The sequence below is a fragment of the Melitaea cinxia genome, chromosome 23 (assembly GCF_905220565.1).
Source record: "Melitaea cinxia chromosome 23, ilMelCinx1.1, whole genome shotgun sequence".
NCBI lineage: Eukaryota > Metazoa > Arthropoda > Insecta > Lepidoptera > Nymphalidae > Melitaea > Melitaea cinxia.
This window is the reverse complement of record NC_059416.1, coordinates 5,682,615-5,699,920: the sequence shown is the minus strand read 5'-3', so window position 1 is coordinate 5,699,920 and position 17,306 is coordinate 5,682,615. Positions and strand designations below refer to the sequence as shown.

The window sequence follows — 17,306 nt, the reverse complement described above, 5'->3', positions numbered from 1 at the left end:
ACTTGTTGTATTTTGGTTGTAGTAAAAACCAAGTAAACGACTTTAAAAATTCAATATGTAAAAACTTTAAAATGAAAGATTTAGGTCTGGCCAGTAATTATTTAGGAATAAATATTAAACAGGATCTTGTAAACTATGTAACTGTAATTAATCAGAAAAAGTATTTATTAAAGTTGTTGGATTTATATCAAATGTCAAATTGTAAATCTGTATGTACTCCAATGGAACAGAACTTTAATTTTGAATTATTACAGAGAGATAAAAGTGAAAGTATTGAAATAGAAAAAACCTGTAGAAGTTTAGTAGGCAGTCTTTTATATGCTACTTGTACTAGACCAGATTTATGTGTTGCAGTAGGATTTCTAAGTAGATATGTGCATTGTGCTAGTGTAGCTTTGTTTAAGTGTTTAAAGAGGATATTGAGATACATAAGTGGTACTATTGATTTATCTTTAACATACAAATATGATAAGGAAAGTAAAAATGTATGTAAACTGCAAGGTTATAGTGATGCAGACTGGGCCGGTGATGTATCGGACCGGAAGTCAACATCAGGACAAATATTTTATATTTTTAATTCCCCAGTTTCTTGGTATAGCAAGAAACAATCTTGTGTATCACTGTCATCTTGTGAAGCTGAATATGTAGCTCTAAGTATGAGTATTATGGAAGGATCTTTTTTGAAAAAGTTACTCAAAGACTTTGGGTATGTTAATGTATATTTTGAAATATTTGAAGACAATCAAAGTGTAATTAATATAGCAAACAACAACGACAGTAATAGGAGATTAAAACATATAGACATAAAGTATCAGTACATAGTAGAAAATGTATCAGCAGGTTTAGTTAAATTAAAATTTGTTTGTAGTAATAAAAATGTTGCCGATTTGTTTACTAAACCATTAGGAAAAATACTTTTTGTTAAACTTAGAGATATGATATTGTCATAACTTTGTAAACTAACTTTGTAAGTAGATACATGTATAGGAAAGTGTTCAGTTAGTATCTTATGACTGTAAAAGATGTTCGATATTCTTAAGTTGAGGGCTCTGACTCTGTGTATTTATTTTAAGGTTATGTTTGTGTTATTAAGTAGGTGCACTACAGTGTCTCAAAATTGTTAAGGGGTGTTAATAAGTGTACTTTAAATTAAAATATACTGTTGAGGGGGTGTATTGAATATTTGTAAGAATGTGGCAACATTAATATTTTAATTATAATAGTTTATTGGTTTGTAATTTAATTTTAAGTATAGCAACTCTCTCTGTGTCCGCCGGTCAAGGCGATCGTCCATTTTGTGTGTAGCGCCGAAAGTAAAAATAAAACAACGCAATTAATCCAAAGTTATAACCTTTTATTTCGCTCCATCCGCTGGTAATATACCTGAAAAATTATACAAGGTAACTGAATAAAAATATGTGTAATGTAATTGTTTTATCAAAATAATTATCCTAAATAGTTTGTCCCGGATATGGGGATAGGGGTCGGGAAAAACCGGGGCAAAAAGAAAAAAATGATAATAAAAGATTGAATTAAAGGTTAATATAAAAATCTATGCAGCAGACGTGTCTCCGACTGGGGAGACCTCATGATGGCAAACGCAGTGTAGGACGTTATCCTGCCCGCTGGACTGATGATCTATTTGCTGCTTGACGATCTATTGCCGGTGATGGCTGAATGAGGATTATGGAAAATTGGGATGTTTGGCGTGAACTTGGCGAGACCTACGTCCAGCAATGGACTGCGATAGGCTGAAGTGATCGATTGATCGGTTAAAATCTAAGTAAATACATTATAATATAATAGTTACACTGTGTTTTTTAAAGAAAATTAAATGTTTTCTTTATTTTAATATTTGTTATAGATTAGGATAGGATCAAGGCTTTATACCAAGCCAGTAACACTTATGTTGTGTATCTAGTAGTGCGTGCAATTGTGGCGCCTAAACATCTACCGTTTGCGGGTTCAATTTCCGCTCGAAATATATATTCGTATTTGTAAAAATATTTCTTTCCTGCTTGGATATCTGTTCTTGTGGGTCTCCCTGCCTTGGAAGGGGAAGTCCAACTTGGTGGATTTAGCTCTGATCCTACGTAGAGAAAGAAGCCTATGCCCAGTAGTGGAAACAACAATGATATAGAATGAACAAAAATCTGATATGTGTAAAAAAAAAAGATGTACAACGGTACCTCCAATCCCTATTAATATTATAAATGTGAATGTAAGTTTGTTTGTCACGTGAAAACTACTAAACCAGTCATCATGAAACTTTGTACACATATTCTTGGAGGTATTACAAGAAACATAAGATAGTTTTTACTAAAAAAAGCAAAGCCACGAGAAAAACTTAGTTTTGTAATAAATTGAATGATGGAATTCACTAGTGGGATGTGTAATATTTATTTTTCAGAAATATATTACGGATTTTAGATTATGATAGATGTTAGGAGGAATTTACTCCTACTATCATAAAAATGTGAGCCCATATATACTAATAATAATACACTTTATTGTACAGCATTAAAGGAAATAACAAAATAATAACACAAATCGAGATATGTACAAAAGCTGCCTTATCGCTGAAAGAGGGATCTCTTACCTAGGACACGAAATAGAAACTACGGTTAGGAAGGAAACAAATAATTGTTAATAAAAAACATATAAATAATATATACTAATAAACATACAAATATATATATATATATATATATATATATATATATATATATATATGTGTATATACCCAAACAATACATACTCTTATTGTATATTACATACAATACATAAATACTATTATGAACATTTTTTACAAAGAAAGGACTTTAGATAAAATTGTTATGTATTAACTAATCTTTGGAAACTGTTTTGGTGAGGATTTACTAAATATGTTCTATTTATAAAAAAATAATATGATATACTGTTTTTTTTTCCATGAAAATAAATAAATAAATAAAAAATACCGCGGATAGGGTTTAGTAAAATAATATTAAACTCCTTTGCTTCAAATTGTTGATATAGATTCCTATAATTAATTACTTTTTCACGTAGTTAATTCATAAGTCTCAATCAAAACATTATTAAATCAAGTATTATTATCATTTGGCTGTTCGTGTTGACTCTTTTTGATGATCGATTCTTATTTATAATAACATGAGAAGTTTTTTAAGCTAAGCTCTTAAACCATTAAAGAGGCTAAAAGCCACTAATCGTCCTGTTTCCGCCACCGGTAATTAACGCTTTAAACTTGCCGCGATTTTTTTTAAAACGCCTTTCTTCTTGTTCTTATTTTTATTTACTTTTAGTAATAATGCTGGTATTATATGGACGCGTTTGTTCAGTAATGTTAATGTTAATTATTATCGTTTAAATTAAAACTACGATTTAAAGTGTTTTCATTGACGAATAATTGAAATGGTTTTAAATTGCATGAATGCATTTGTAAGCTTTTTTTTATTTAATTCGTAAACGTTATAATTAAATTATTTCTATGTGTGCGAGTGCGTGTATGATGTGTTCAATTATAATTATTAATTGCTTGATAAAATAAACACTTAAGATGAAGCTTAGAAATTGCGATCAATAAGCTATTGTAATTTAAAGAAAAAAAAACTTTTATGTGAATTTATCAGATAAAAATTTAAGTTAAAAAAAAACATATATCGAAAGTAATAAATAAAGAGTGAGCGCAATCATCATTATCCTGTAACGTCTATTAAGAAGCGCTAACAGTGCATTTAAACATCCCAAAATAGTGTTCCGTTTTGACAAAAAGCTCACTGAGTGGCGCCCGAAACCGCTTAGTATATATAATGACTTGTAATAAGGATTTTATCCAACGACAACTATACTACTTAATAATATACTATGACTCTAATATGAATATGATATTATTTGCTGTGCGTTGCGGTTTCATTCGCGTCAGTTTGAGGAAATATATAAAGATACTATATAACATCCAATGTAAATGAAAAATCCAACAAAAGAATATTTTTTCAATTCGAGGTAGTTTCTGAGATTAACGTGCTTAAAAAAACAAGCAAACAAACTCTTTATAATATTAGTATATACTAGCTGACCCCGCAAACGTTGTTTTGCCATATATGTTATAAACCCCCTTAACCCTTCCCCCTTGTAACTTAGGGGTATGAAATATAGATGTCGGCCGATTCTCAGACCTACCCGATATGCGCACAAAATTTTATAACAGTCGGTCCAGCTGTTTTGGAGGAGTATGTTAACTAACATTGTAACACGAGAATTTTATATATAAGAAAATATTATGTATTAGGGTAGAAACCCGTTGTGCGTAGGCGCAATTTCGAGTGACACTGCTTTCTCTGTTTGTTGGGTCGATTTCGCCCTAAGTTTAAGTGTCAATAGTAATATAACTACTACATGCTCATTATTATTGAGTGAGAGAATCAGTATGTTTTGCATTTGTATAAATATTTATTAAAGAAATACAAATTTTTATTCAGAGTGTATGTACATGTCCCGAATTAATGTATGGTCACTTGGACCTCTTCCTCTTATCGTTCTCGCCATAAATTTGACGTGTCTAGATGACTAATTGATAATTTTATAATTTTAACCAGTGACAGTGGTGCTAGCAGTGGATTACAGTCTCAATAATTATAACGCGGTCTACGTGAAATGTACTCTTTATTTCATATTTAATTTTTACATTATTAAAGTCATTAAATAATTTATTTAATTCGTAGACCATGTATTCCATAACAATATTATATAAGCCAAAGAATTGCAAATTACTTGTATTCTAAAACCTTGATACCACATTTAAACTAATGCTAATAATGCTAAATATTAGAAATATTTAAATAGTTACTTCTGCTCATTGTAGTTTCATCAAGACGTAATATTAATAATTTTCTCAATAAAAATGCAAGTAAATGTTTTTTTTTTCACAGTAGCATATTCTAAAGCAACAAAATTTAAAAAAAAAAATTAAAGTTAATTCAACAGCTCAATAACTTAAATATCAATCATATAGGTAGGTTTAACACCGCGCAGACCAGAGTATCCTCATAAGTCTCTCAAAATAAACAACTCCCTGCCACTAACTAGCGCAATATTTATAATACACTTAAATAGAATAACTTTGTCACAGCGTTTTACGTGTGTTTTAACGTTTTTATCTCTTTTAACGATTATGTCTAAAAGGATAACGCTATTGTGGTGTCTTTTGATCGTTTAGATAACATCTGTATATAAATATATCACATACATCACTCGCTTCAGCCTGTAATATCCCACTACTGGGCATAGGCGTCTTTCCCCATGTAGGAGAAGGATCAGAGCTTAATCCACCACGCTGGTCCAATGCGGGTTGGCGGATATATTCCCTACTATGAGTAACGATCGCTATCAGGTGTACATGATAACAACCGGGACTGACGGCTTAACGTGCTCTCCGAGGCACGGTGGGGAGACCCACAAGGACTGCACAAACACCCAGACCACGGCAAACACCTGTATGGCCAATACAAATGTTTGTCATGTGCGGGGATCGAACCCGCAACCGCCAGCGCAACAGGTATAATCCATGGCTGTAACCGTTGCGCCAAGGCGGCGTCACTACATAGGTCTAAATATATTTCGTTATTTTATGTTTCTGATTATCTGTAGTTTTATAATAGGTACGGCCCATGCTAAGCCTGTGGACGTCTGCAAAACCAGAAGCATCGAAACCGCGTCGCCTATCCCCGACCCTCCTCAGGAGCTCTGGCTATCTTACCAACTCGTTTTCTTGTGGTGACAAGAACACACTGATTGAGAGAGAGTTATTTCTTTTATAATGTTATTTTGAACAATATACATCAAAAATAAGCTTATATATAGTTCAGAAAATAATCTTCATCGTCTTCTCAAATCTTTTGAAAATTATAAAGGACTTTATAAGTTAATGAGTAAATGTCCCTCAGTTGGGAGCTCTTCCCCATATGGGTGAAGTTTAGGAGATTAATTTACCACCTACAGCTAGTTGCCAGAGAATTTTCCTATCAAGAGTAACGGTCGCTATCAGAGTACTCTTCGAATCACGGTGCAGGACTCAAATAGCATACCAACATCTGAAAAAAACAAGTATTTGTACAAAGACGATAAACTGCTAAGAGGGGAAATAGATCTAGTGATTTTTATAACACACACACACACACACACACACACACACACACACACACACACACACACACATCCACATCAGTCTATCGGTGTCCACTGCTGGACATAGGTCTCCACAAGTTCGCGCCAAAAATGGCGTGAACTCATGTGTGCTGTCACCGTATGCTGGGCAGGTGGGTTGGTGACCACAGGACTGGCTTTGTCGCACGGAAAACGCTGCTACCCATCTTCGGCTTGTGTATTTCAAAGCCAGCAGTTGGATGGTTATACCGCTATCGGTCGGCTTTTTAATTTTCAAGGTGGTAGTGGAACTGTGTAATCCCCTAGACGTCTCTTACAATACTCACGGGAACAGAGGAGACTATATTCTTTGCTGTCGTCCACTCAGCCTACAATAAGTTACAAGTAAAGGTCACCTTTATTAATCCGGAACTGAAAAAAGGCAAATAAAAACAAAATTACTATCTATTTTCAATTGACGCACTAATTACAAGCTAAGGCGCCATCTACTAACTCATCATACGTCATCACCCTGTGCGCGACAGTTAACAACTTGTTAATAGCAACACGTGACGTGACAACGTGTCGATTAAGACGTGTTTACGCACGTGTTAAGCGTAATCAGCCTAACCAACAGGCGGATACGGTAGACAATTATAGACTTTTAAAATGAAAGAAAGAAAGAAAGAAAAGTTCTTTATTGGCCATTATCATTTAAAATTTTAATAATACAATTAAGTTAGAAGGCCAACCAGGTCTCTGCCTCAGCATTGCTTAGCAGCAAATTGTTACTGCTAAGGCGCTGCTCTTCCGTCAGAGCCTGCATCGGCGACTTCAGACGCCAAACGCCACAAGTACATAATGTGCTTAATAAAAAAGAGAATATAAAATAAAAATCAACGAAAGATAGACACGTAAAATAAAAAAAACTTAATAATGAGAAAAAAAATAACAGAAGTAACAATAAAAATATTCCAGAAAAAAAGAAAAGAAATATATAATAATATAACAGTCATACAGCCTGACTAGACTCACGCAAAAGATGCTCACTCATATTTAACAGTCAAAGTCAATGTCAATAATATACTTATAGTAAATAATTAAAGAGATATATATGTAATACATAAAATAAATAATAACATTAAATCAATAAAATAAATAAATAAATAAATACATGATTATGATTAAACACTATTGGAATGTGAGCAGAATTTAGAGAAATCTTGTCCTTCCGACGAGCTATATATACCTATGTCGTAGTGTTGCTTTTCGCTTATCGCGTAAAAAAGTATGCAAATTAACTCCATAATTTTTTTTCAAATTTTTTTTTCAACAAAATCTCCACCTAGATCAAAGCATTTCTTTCATCTGTTTTGCAAAGATTCTATACCAAATTTATAAAATGGTTCTTCTAAGTCTGTAAATAGTGGTTCACTGTAGCCTCAATCTCTTCATTTAATGAAAATTTTTCGCCACCAAGATGTTTTTTTTTAAGTTAGGAGACAGATGAAAGTCAATAAGTGCTAAATCAGACGAATGATCCGGATGGGGCAGAAGTTCGTAACCATAATCAGGAATTTAAGCCACACTTCCGACAGACGTGTAAATTCGTGCGTTATCCTGGTGAAAAAACACTCTCATTCTCAGTAATCCTGGACGATTTTATTTGATTTTTTTTCATGCAAACGGCGCAGTTGGTGCAATAAACTTATCATACATAAGTTTATTGTTTGCCCTTTTGAAAGATAGTCCACCTTTATGACTTCACGAGCATCCCAAAAACCTTGCAACCTGATAAAACTGACTTTGGTTTCTTTGGTGTCGGTTCATCAGATTTTTTCCACTACTTAGACTGTTTAGACTGTGGCGTATATTGACAAACTCAGGTTTCGTCCATATTAGCAAAAGGGTTCAAAAAATCCTGCGGGTTAGATTCCAGCATTTCCAAACAGTCGCGAGAAATTGTTAGACGAATTAGTTTTTGCTCTCATTTATAAGTGAGATTATCATAAGTTAAGAAGTGTTTTTCATTTATGTTTTCTGTAAATCATTAGAGCTCCTTATTAAAAAAAGCAGCAACCTGTATTTTTCTTAATTCCAGTGATACGCACAGCTGCCTTTATAAAGAATAAAACACATAAAACTTTATATTCCAATTAATATTAAAATCGACTCCCTCAACGCAGTATAAAACAGAAATCCATTACACTTAATATATATTACGAACATATTTCCAATATTCCCATGCTTTTAAAAACCAATTTGCAATTTGCTAAAGCCAATCGTAATAATTTTTATTTTTAATTAACGATTAAGTCAATTCTAAGGCTGAGTATAAAAAAGTAACTTATAACAATGCCATTTAGGATCAGCAATTATAATATTCATCTTATTTAAATAATCAGTATCTTATCCTAATACAATAAGGATCAAAATTGCTTAAATATAAAAATTTCATAGTATAATTAAATTTGTTCTATACAATCGAGTTATTTGTCAGGTAAAAATGGTCGGGACCGCCCATACAAAACATCTTAATTAGTCAAGTTTTATTTTATTAATTTTTATGTTTCCGTTCACTAAAATATTATTCTAAGCTATAATTACATTTCGTATAAGTTTACTAGTTATAGTAATAATGAAATAGCTATGTTCATTATTGGTGAATATTGAGATGTAAAATATAATATAGAGGCATAAAACTTTAGTATTTCCGATATCCCTGCTAAATTAAATATTACTCGCTGACACCGCAGAATTTTGAAGGTCAATATTTTTTTTCAATAATCTTGAAGTTAGCAAATAAAAATATTATTTTGATGAAATCTGAAAAAAAATATATAATAAATTATAGTCTTAGCTCTAATAGTCTGACTTCTTGGAAATTTGAACAACAGTGGACGCACATAATACATACAGCATAGTACAGATGATAGACAATAAACTTGAATTTGAAACACAGATCATTTCAAACACCTTACGATTGCATAAGACATATCTCAGTGTAGTGACTGAGTTATGCACACAAAGACATTAATGTAAAAAGTAACTTAAGCTACGTCTTATGTCACCTCATTACATAGTGATTAGGAGCTATTGGGCAATATATAAGTATCTCATAGACATTGTAATGCCCGAAAGATGCAATGCCACCAATAGTGTCAAATTATGAAACTAAATTATCCAAGGACCCAATTGAATATTCACAGAAAATTAATTAAAACCGGTCCAACAGCTTAGAAGTTCAGTGACATTCATGTGTAAAACCATTATTAGTATATGTGTATATCGATATATTAGAAATAACTATATTATAAAAATAAAATGAGTCAGCTTTACCGTAAGTAAATGAAGGCTCTATCAGCTACAGCGACTGCTACTAATAGATTTAGATAACCAAAAAGTTTGATTACACTAAAACGTAAAAGCTACAATTGTAGGCCTTAAAAAGTATAATCACTAAAACTGATTGTCAACTTTCATAGCCAAGATACAACTGCCAACAATTAGTAGCGAAAATGAATTCAAATAGATCATTACAAAAAAGATCCCGAGATGCCCGTAAAGATCCTTACAATCTATAAACGATTGGTATGAAAGGTATATTAGTCAGATACATAGACGTCTGTAATCACATATACATAAAACATATAATGACGAATCGCATAAATAAATCCCTATCAACACATATATGTAAACTCATAATTCCTTAAAAACAATAACCAGTTAAAAAAGCGTAAAATCTTTCTTTGAAACAATTAAAAATTCATTCGCATTTAAACTTGATTGTACACTACAACGCTACCACAATCTTCCTGATTGAGATGTCAATACGACCGCTAATTGAGAAATTTTGTTTTATATCTTAAAATACGGGCGCCTTTGTTCTTGCTGCCGCGCCTTCGAGTAATCTCTGTAATTTAATTTAAGGAGAAACAGATATTCATTTAAAAATAAATCTATTACATTTTTATTTTTTTAATTTATTAAGCCATTTCTTTAATATTCGTATTCATTTTTTTAAATCGTTTAATAATTCATTATAAAACAGCATTTTAATTGTTAGATATAGCACTTTATAGCATAAGCAGTTTAGAAACAGCACAGCAACGCCATTCACTTTGAGAATAGGACTAATAAGAACAAATACCCAACTCCGAAAAAATATTATTACAAATACTATTGATATTTATTCCGAGCGGGAACCAGATCCCTAAATTCAACTTTGATGTTTTTTTATCTATGTGACAAACTAGCCTTTTGCTTGCGGCTCCACCCGCGTGGATTACATAATTTTTGCTATTCATTTGCTTCCGTACATAGCCTTTGCCACTCAATGTAAGCATAGCATTCCATTGGTGAAAGATATATCAAAACCGATCGAGTTGTTTTTCAGTCTAACGTTTACAAATAAAGAGCTAGTAAAATATTTTCTATGTGTCATATTAATATAGATGGATAAAATATACTCACAGCTAGAGTCGTCGCTTTAAAAGCTCGTAAAATTATAATGCTTGTATGTTTATCGAACGCATCTCGGGTCGAATTTAAAAGTTTTGAATTTAGTAAATTGATCATAAAACAGTGGAATTGCTGCCTTCGAGAGCGCATACCGAATTAATACAGGCTTTCAATTACAGAAGTCAAACAGACGTTGAAACCCTGTCTCATTAGAATTCAAATAATTCGTCGAGGACTTTCCATATTGATTATATGACGCTGTTAATAGGACACGGTTTCAACTTCATATTTACTTACTGTTATTTTTACGAAAAATTACGCCAATTATAGGTCTGATATTTCCATTTGATTGCCTGTTAGTTTAAAATAAAAATAATTTTAACCGTGTTATGGATGATATTGAGGGAATACGTATTCTTGGTCGCGGTTTTGGTATATCTGAGAATTGTGAACTTTATAAAGCGCTTAAGTTTAAAGATACATCTGTAGTTTAGAGAAATAATTTGCCACGTTGGCGCAACGGTCACAGCTATGGATTGTGCCTGTTGCGCTGGCGGTTGCGGATTCGATCCCCGCCCATGATAAACATTTGTATTGGCCATACAAGTGTGTGTCTCTGGGTGTTTGTGGAGTCCTTGTGGGTCTCCCCACCGTGCCTCGGAGAGCACGTTAAGCCGTCGGTCCCGGTTATTATCATGTACACCTGATAGCGATCGTTACTCATTGTAGGGAATATATCCGCCAACCCGCATTGGAGCAGCGTGGTGGATTAAGCTCTGATCCTTCTCCTAAATGGGGAAAGAGGCCTATATAGAGTAGTGGAATATTACAGGCTAAAGCGTTAGGGAAATAATTAAGATTTAAGCTTACTTATAGTTATAAAATAGCTAATTACTAAATGCTTTAAACAGTTTTTTAAATTTATGTCGTGTTTTTGGTGCCGATTAATCTTCGGAGAAACACACGTCTACTGCTTAATTAAGCTACGTTTATTTCATAAAAAAAATACAAGATATCTATACTAATATTGTAAAGCTGAAAAGTGTGTTTATTTGTTTGTTTGTTTAATAAAAGAACTAATCTTAGGAAGTACTAGTTCGGATTGAAAAATTCTTTTTGTGTTGGTTGGTAATAGGTTTTTTCCTCAAATTAAAGCGTGTAAAACTGCGCCTACAGCTAGTATTTCATAATAAAATATCCTCTCTTATGGCCTCCATGAAAACACATAAAAATTTAAATAGTAATGTTAGAAAAGAAAGAGAATATATATAGGTCTGATTAGTATTTTAAAGCCAGGGGTGGCTAGTTCGATTTCCGTTAGATATTTATATTTACATTAATATTTGTTTCCAGATTGTGTAACACCTTACCTTAAAAAGTTCGAAAAGCATTGGACCTGGTTGTAGACTCCTTAGAATGATCGTTATGCAGAGAAAGGAAAATAATCCAGCGACTTGCAATTGAGCAGCGTGGTGGATTAAGCTCAAACTTTTATTTAATATGGAGAATGGAATAAGAGCCTTTGCTTTTGCCCATTCGTGGCACATTTAAAGGCTGATTAAATTTAATTAAAATATACATAGATACATATTGTATAACAATTCTTCTACAATTTATTACAGACAAATTAATAAACAAATCTTATATAATCTTATATATCATCTTTATAACATCGGCAAGAATTTGTAATATTAAGCATATTAATATTTGCAGTACGAAACCAAAAAACAAATTTATATAAAAATAATGTTCAACCATAAACAGACTCTATACTGGTCTGTAATATATTTTAGTATTCATTACACGAACCAAAACCAATGTTTTTTTTATTCCATCAATAAAAAAGATTAAAGTCTCAAGAAATTCCACAGAAATTCCCAGAAATAAATTAAAAAAAAAAAAAACGAAAAAAGACCCGCCACCGAGTCATATTTTACACTAATTATAAAACGTCAGAAATTAAATCAATTACTTATGCGACCTGAACTCCTTGAACGGTTAATTTTTTTATTTAATTCTTTGTCAGCAAATAGCTATAAATAATGTCGCTCAGCAGGTGACGATAGGTCCCTTTGTACGTTCGTTCGTTTTACAAAAAAACATCTTTATATCGTGTGATTTGGTCAACGCTATCTTTTAACAAAATATAACTCTATGGAGTAGCGTGAAATAGTTCTTAGGAATATACACCTGGAGCTGTCGCTACTATATTTTTAGTAATTTAATTGCATTTATAGTTACTACATAGATAACATTATTACACATACGTTGTGGTACATTTGTATTAAGATATTATGATCACATTTCTTAAAACTAAAGGTTCAAAAAATCCTAAAGAAATTAAGAAGTTTTCTTTTAAATAGGAATTAAAACACTTATTGGTTAATGATTTTATTGTAGCGACATCTATCGCGCAACATACGAACTAAGGAACTAAGAACTGACGTATCGCGATATTAAAGTTATGCGAAGATTTAACATATATACAAGAACCCGACAACAACCGTGGGGACAGTACCAGACACAACACTGTCTGGTCGGAGGATCCTCTCTTTTCAGTGGGGGATGAAGAACTTCACACCCTGTTCCTCACAACCCCCCAAGCCATAAATTGTTGTAACTGTATTATTTAGCAATTGTTATATAATACTTTATATGATCTAAGAACGTATTACCAACTCTATAAACATATCGAACGAGGGGTCAGGTAAAGGCTGTTTTTTACCAATTTTTTTGGTAGCGACGACTCGAGATCGTTAAGTGAAAAAGGACCAGTTTCGGCCCTTTTGTGGGCCAAATGTTTAAATCCGGACGGTAGCCGGCAACTACATATTATCGAGCTAATTAATCGATATGTTTTTCACGAGCGAATTTTAGTAAAGGACTAAAATTTTCGACTTCTTAATCAAGCGTTTGTTTAATCTTTTGATTTTGTTTCTGATAGCAGCGCTTGTTTTATCGTTATCGTTTCGGTTTTTGAAATGGTTCGAAAAAGGAACTATTTTTTTGAATAATAAAAAAAAATCAATGCTAGGATTTTTTATGACATTTAATATACACACTGAACCTTCTTTTACTCCTTAATTATTTATTAATATTTTTGCCAAGTTTTAGTATTACAAATCTTTGTTGTAATCTTCGAAATTTGTCAAAAATATTTATGAATAATAACCCCAACTATGATAATCAAGACACAATAAACCTAACACATAAAACCGTAAAATATTTTTAACCTTCAAATAAATAAATAAAAAATATATCGAATAGAAATAAATCGATGTTAAAGCCACGCTCATAAATAATAAAACAAGAATCGATTTTATTAATGTTCGCTCATAAAATCGATACGAACCGAAACACATTAGAAACGCGTTGACAAAACATGACAAACGATCGAAATAAAAATATGCATCGTAAAAAATTCATTCTCATTATAAATTCTAGTAAAAAATGTCGATGGTTTTTTATTAATATTTCCCTTTTAGTAATATCATTAGCCACACTCGATGATTCAGTCTTGTCGATTCAAACGCTTGAACCTTAGAATAAATAAACTGTTGAAAGAAACATCATTGCTGTACTTTCCGTTTATTCAAATATTGCGTTTTGAATTATTTTTATTATATATTACCTCACTTTTGATTAGCTGATTAACTCAGCGTGTAACGTCCACACTGGGCACATGTCCCTTTCTCTATGTAGGTCTTCTTACTCCGATCCTGCTCGCTGCTCCAGTGTGGGTTGGCCGATATATTCCTTACTACGAGTAAGGATTGCTATCAGATGTCTATGTTAACAACCGGCACCGGCAGCTTAACATGAGGCATGCTCACACTTTATAATTTTTTAGATGTCACTTTTCTCACATTCGTTAGGTAAGTATTTACAATTTTTTTCATATATTTCTAGACGTCTCTTTACACACAGTGTTAAGATCAAAAATTTTGCAGAAAATTGCAAGATTGTGCCATACGGAATCTTTCATCAAATTTATTGCTTTTATTTCAAGACGCAAAAAGAGGTATAGGAGAGAACATTTACTTATTTATATTAAAATTTTGATAGTTCTATGAATATATAGTATTAGTGGAATTTACGTATTCGTTTAAGTATTATATTTATAAATAATTTACCTTGAATTTGGCTGAATATGTAGATTAGATAACTTCCTACCTTATATTCATCTATATCATTTCTGTTCAGTTTGTAATCTACGGTGGCTTTTTGTGCTACTCTAGAAATGGGAGTTTAATTTGAGTATTCATTTTAATTGTATAGTTTATTACTCACACATAAATAAAATATTACCTTTGTTTGATGATATTACCTAAATATTGTAAGCTTAATAAAAATATTGTATTGATGATTCTTGTTTATGATTAGCTTTAACGATGCATTTTTCGATTTTCTAGTTAATGTATATTAAAATGTAAAAACCACCAATCACTTACATGTTATTAAAGTTATAATAACTTTTATTACTTAATTTAACACATGCCAAAATTCAGATCAATCCAAATCATATAAATGGTTGAATAAATAATTTGCAAATTTCGAAATGTAGAACAGAATGTAATACGGAGATACATAGTACATAGGAATACATATATTAAGCATATTATATTAAAAAATTCTTTGGGCAAGGTGTTGTGTACGTCAAGTTTGTATAAGTACTTATTAGTGAGTGCGTGTTGAGGTGTGTGAGGTTTGTGTGTGTTTGTGTTTGTTTGTGTGTGTGAGTGTGTGTTAAAATATACAGCCATGTGAATGCCAATAGAAAAAAAGTGTTTCAACAATGTCGGCTTCTTATTTTTCCTGTACTGTAGCTATCTGAATTATGTTTGTTGCAAGGATAGTGACGCTGCGTCATCCTGCGTCACCGTCTTTAATATCAAAACTATAATAAAAATATATATTTTTAAATAGATACTTATCAAGATAAGTTAATAAATTACAAACAGTGTATAGTAAACAAAAGCAATCACAAAATATATTTTTTGGAAAGTGCAGTGACCGCTACAGTTATGTTTCAGCTGTTGTTTGTTGTTGTCTGTTGTTGTTCACGGCGAGTGACATTCCATTTCCTGTCATTAACCCTCTCCCACATACACACATACATACATATGTACTACATATATGTATATGTACATACATTCATAAATTTGTGGCTCCACTATTTAAAATTGCTTCGTTAATAATTTTAAGGCCTAGCGTAATTTTTTTTTTCTTGAACATTCAATCATGGAGTCTAAAGCGTTACAGAACAAACGTTCCGTAACGCTTAAGACTCCATGGTTAGACGTTCTGACAGAGTTGTACTGACCAGTAAAATTACAGTAGAGTTACCCTTATATATTGAATACGAAAAAAGTCAACTTAAGGTTTACCAAGTAAAATTAAAATTGAATAAAGATTATGTCAATCAATATCCTTTATTGCCTCTAAAGTTTTGTTAGTTTGCCGCTTGGCCTTCATGTGCGCCATAAATATCGTCCAAACAAAACTAGCGACACTCACGAAAACGATCCTGTTCTTTTCCGACACGAAATAAAAGTTTATCGTTTGCGCTGTTGGCCAAAAGACCGCGCCCACTTTATACGTCGGCCAGAACTTCTCCTTAACTTCATTAACACAAGTCTGCAAAGGTTTCATCTCCAAAATACTCATACCGAAGAAGAAATACGCCATCGCCAATGGGGAGTACGTAACTTGCTCAATAACCGCTCTTGTGATCGCAGTTCTTAAATTATTTTGCCTAAAGAATTTTCCAGTGTATTTCATCCAGGTGTAAAAAACTGGTGCCATGAAAAATGTACCAAAAATACCGAAACGGCACGCTCTTGGCCAGTCAGCTTTGTCTATTGTGGTACCATTCTCGATGTACTCCTGAACTATGCTGCAGGTCGGCCATATTACAGCGTAGGATATCATGCCGCGGATGAGAGGGAATTTTGCTGGTATATTACGAAATTTTGTTACCAAACTCATTTTAGTATTGTTATCTTTCTCACCGACTTCTTTGTGGATTTTTAGAAATTGTTTCTTAGGATACTCACGTAGCTATTTACTTAAGAAATAAATTGTATAGTGATCAGTAAAAATAATCTTAAATTAAATAGTGATGCTTGCTTAGTGTTATTTTAATTTATTAATTTGTCAATAAGGAAAATACGAAGAATTGATAAGTGACATTTAGAATTAAGTACAAAAAGAGAAACAAGGAGGTTACATTTTATCTTTTGTATTTAATTGGTATTAACACTAAATTAATGCTTCATATACTAATATAATATAATACAATAGAATTATATGTAAAAAGATTATTCGTTAGAGCGAAATTAATTTCAGTCAGTCGGAATACATTTCGTACTTTGATTTAAACATAGCTTGTATTAAATATAAAAAAAAAGTTAAATTCAAATGTTTCTTCTTGTTGCTAACGAGATACAAATAAAATTTCACTCTACAATCCATAAACTAAAAATGACAATCGTATAGTAGAAGAATCGAGACTCGGTCGAAACACGCAATCTGTACTTTATCATCAAAGCTGTCTTTCAATCAAGATATTACTAATTTTGTGCTAAAACACAGTTAATACATCATTCTTGAAAGAATAACTGCGGAGTTTCTTACTAATTCTTCTCTGCAGAATCTGCACTCCGAATTAGTTATAAAATGATAATTCGGAAGTGCTTTTAAAC

The 17,306-nt window shown here is 32.1% G+C and overlaps 1 protein-coding gene across 1 annotated transcript; it reads right to left on the bottom strand.

Moving 5' to 3' along the window:
• Positions 1-16,020: 16,020 nt before the first annotated feature.
• LOC123664968 (PXMP2/4 family protein 4-like) lies at positions 16,021-16,590 on the bottom strand. Its single transcript, XM_045599334.1, has one exon. It carries the CDS (start codon positions 16,588-16,590, stop codon positions 16,021-16,023), a length of 570 nt encoding a protein of 189 aa, XP_045455290.1.
• Between the last annotated feature and the right edge of the window lie 716 nt (positions 16,591-17,306).

What these genes read in the sequence shown, in the direction of transcription:
- LOC123664968 (XM_045599334.1), bottom strand. Translation starts at nt 16,590, where the DNA reads ATGAGTTTGGTAACAAAATTTCGTAATATACCAGCAAAATTCCCTCTC.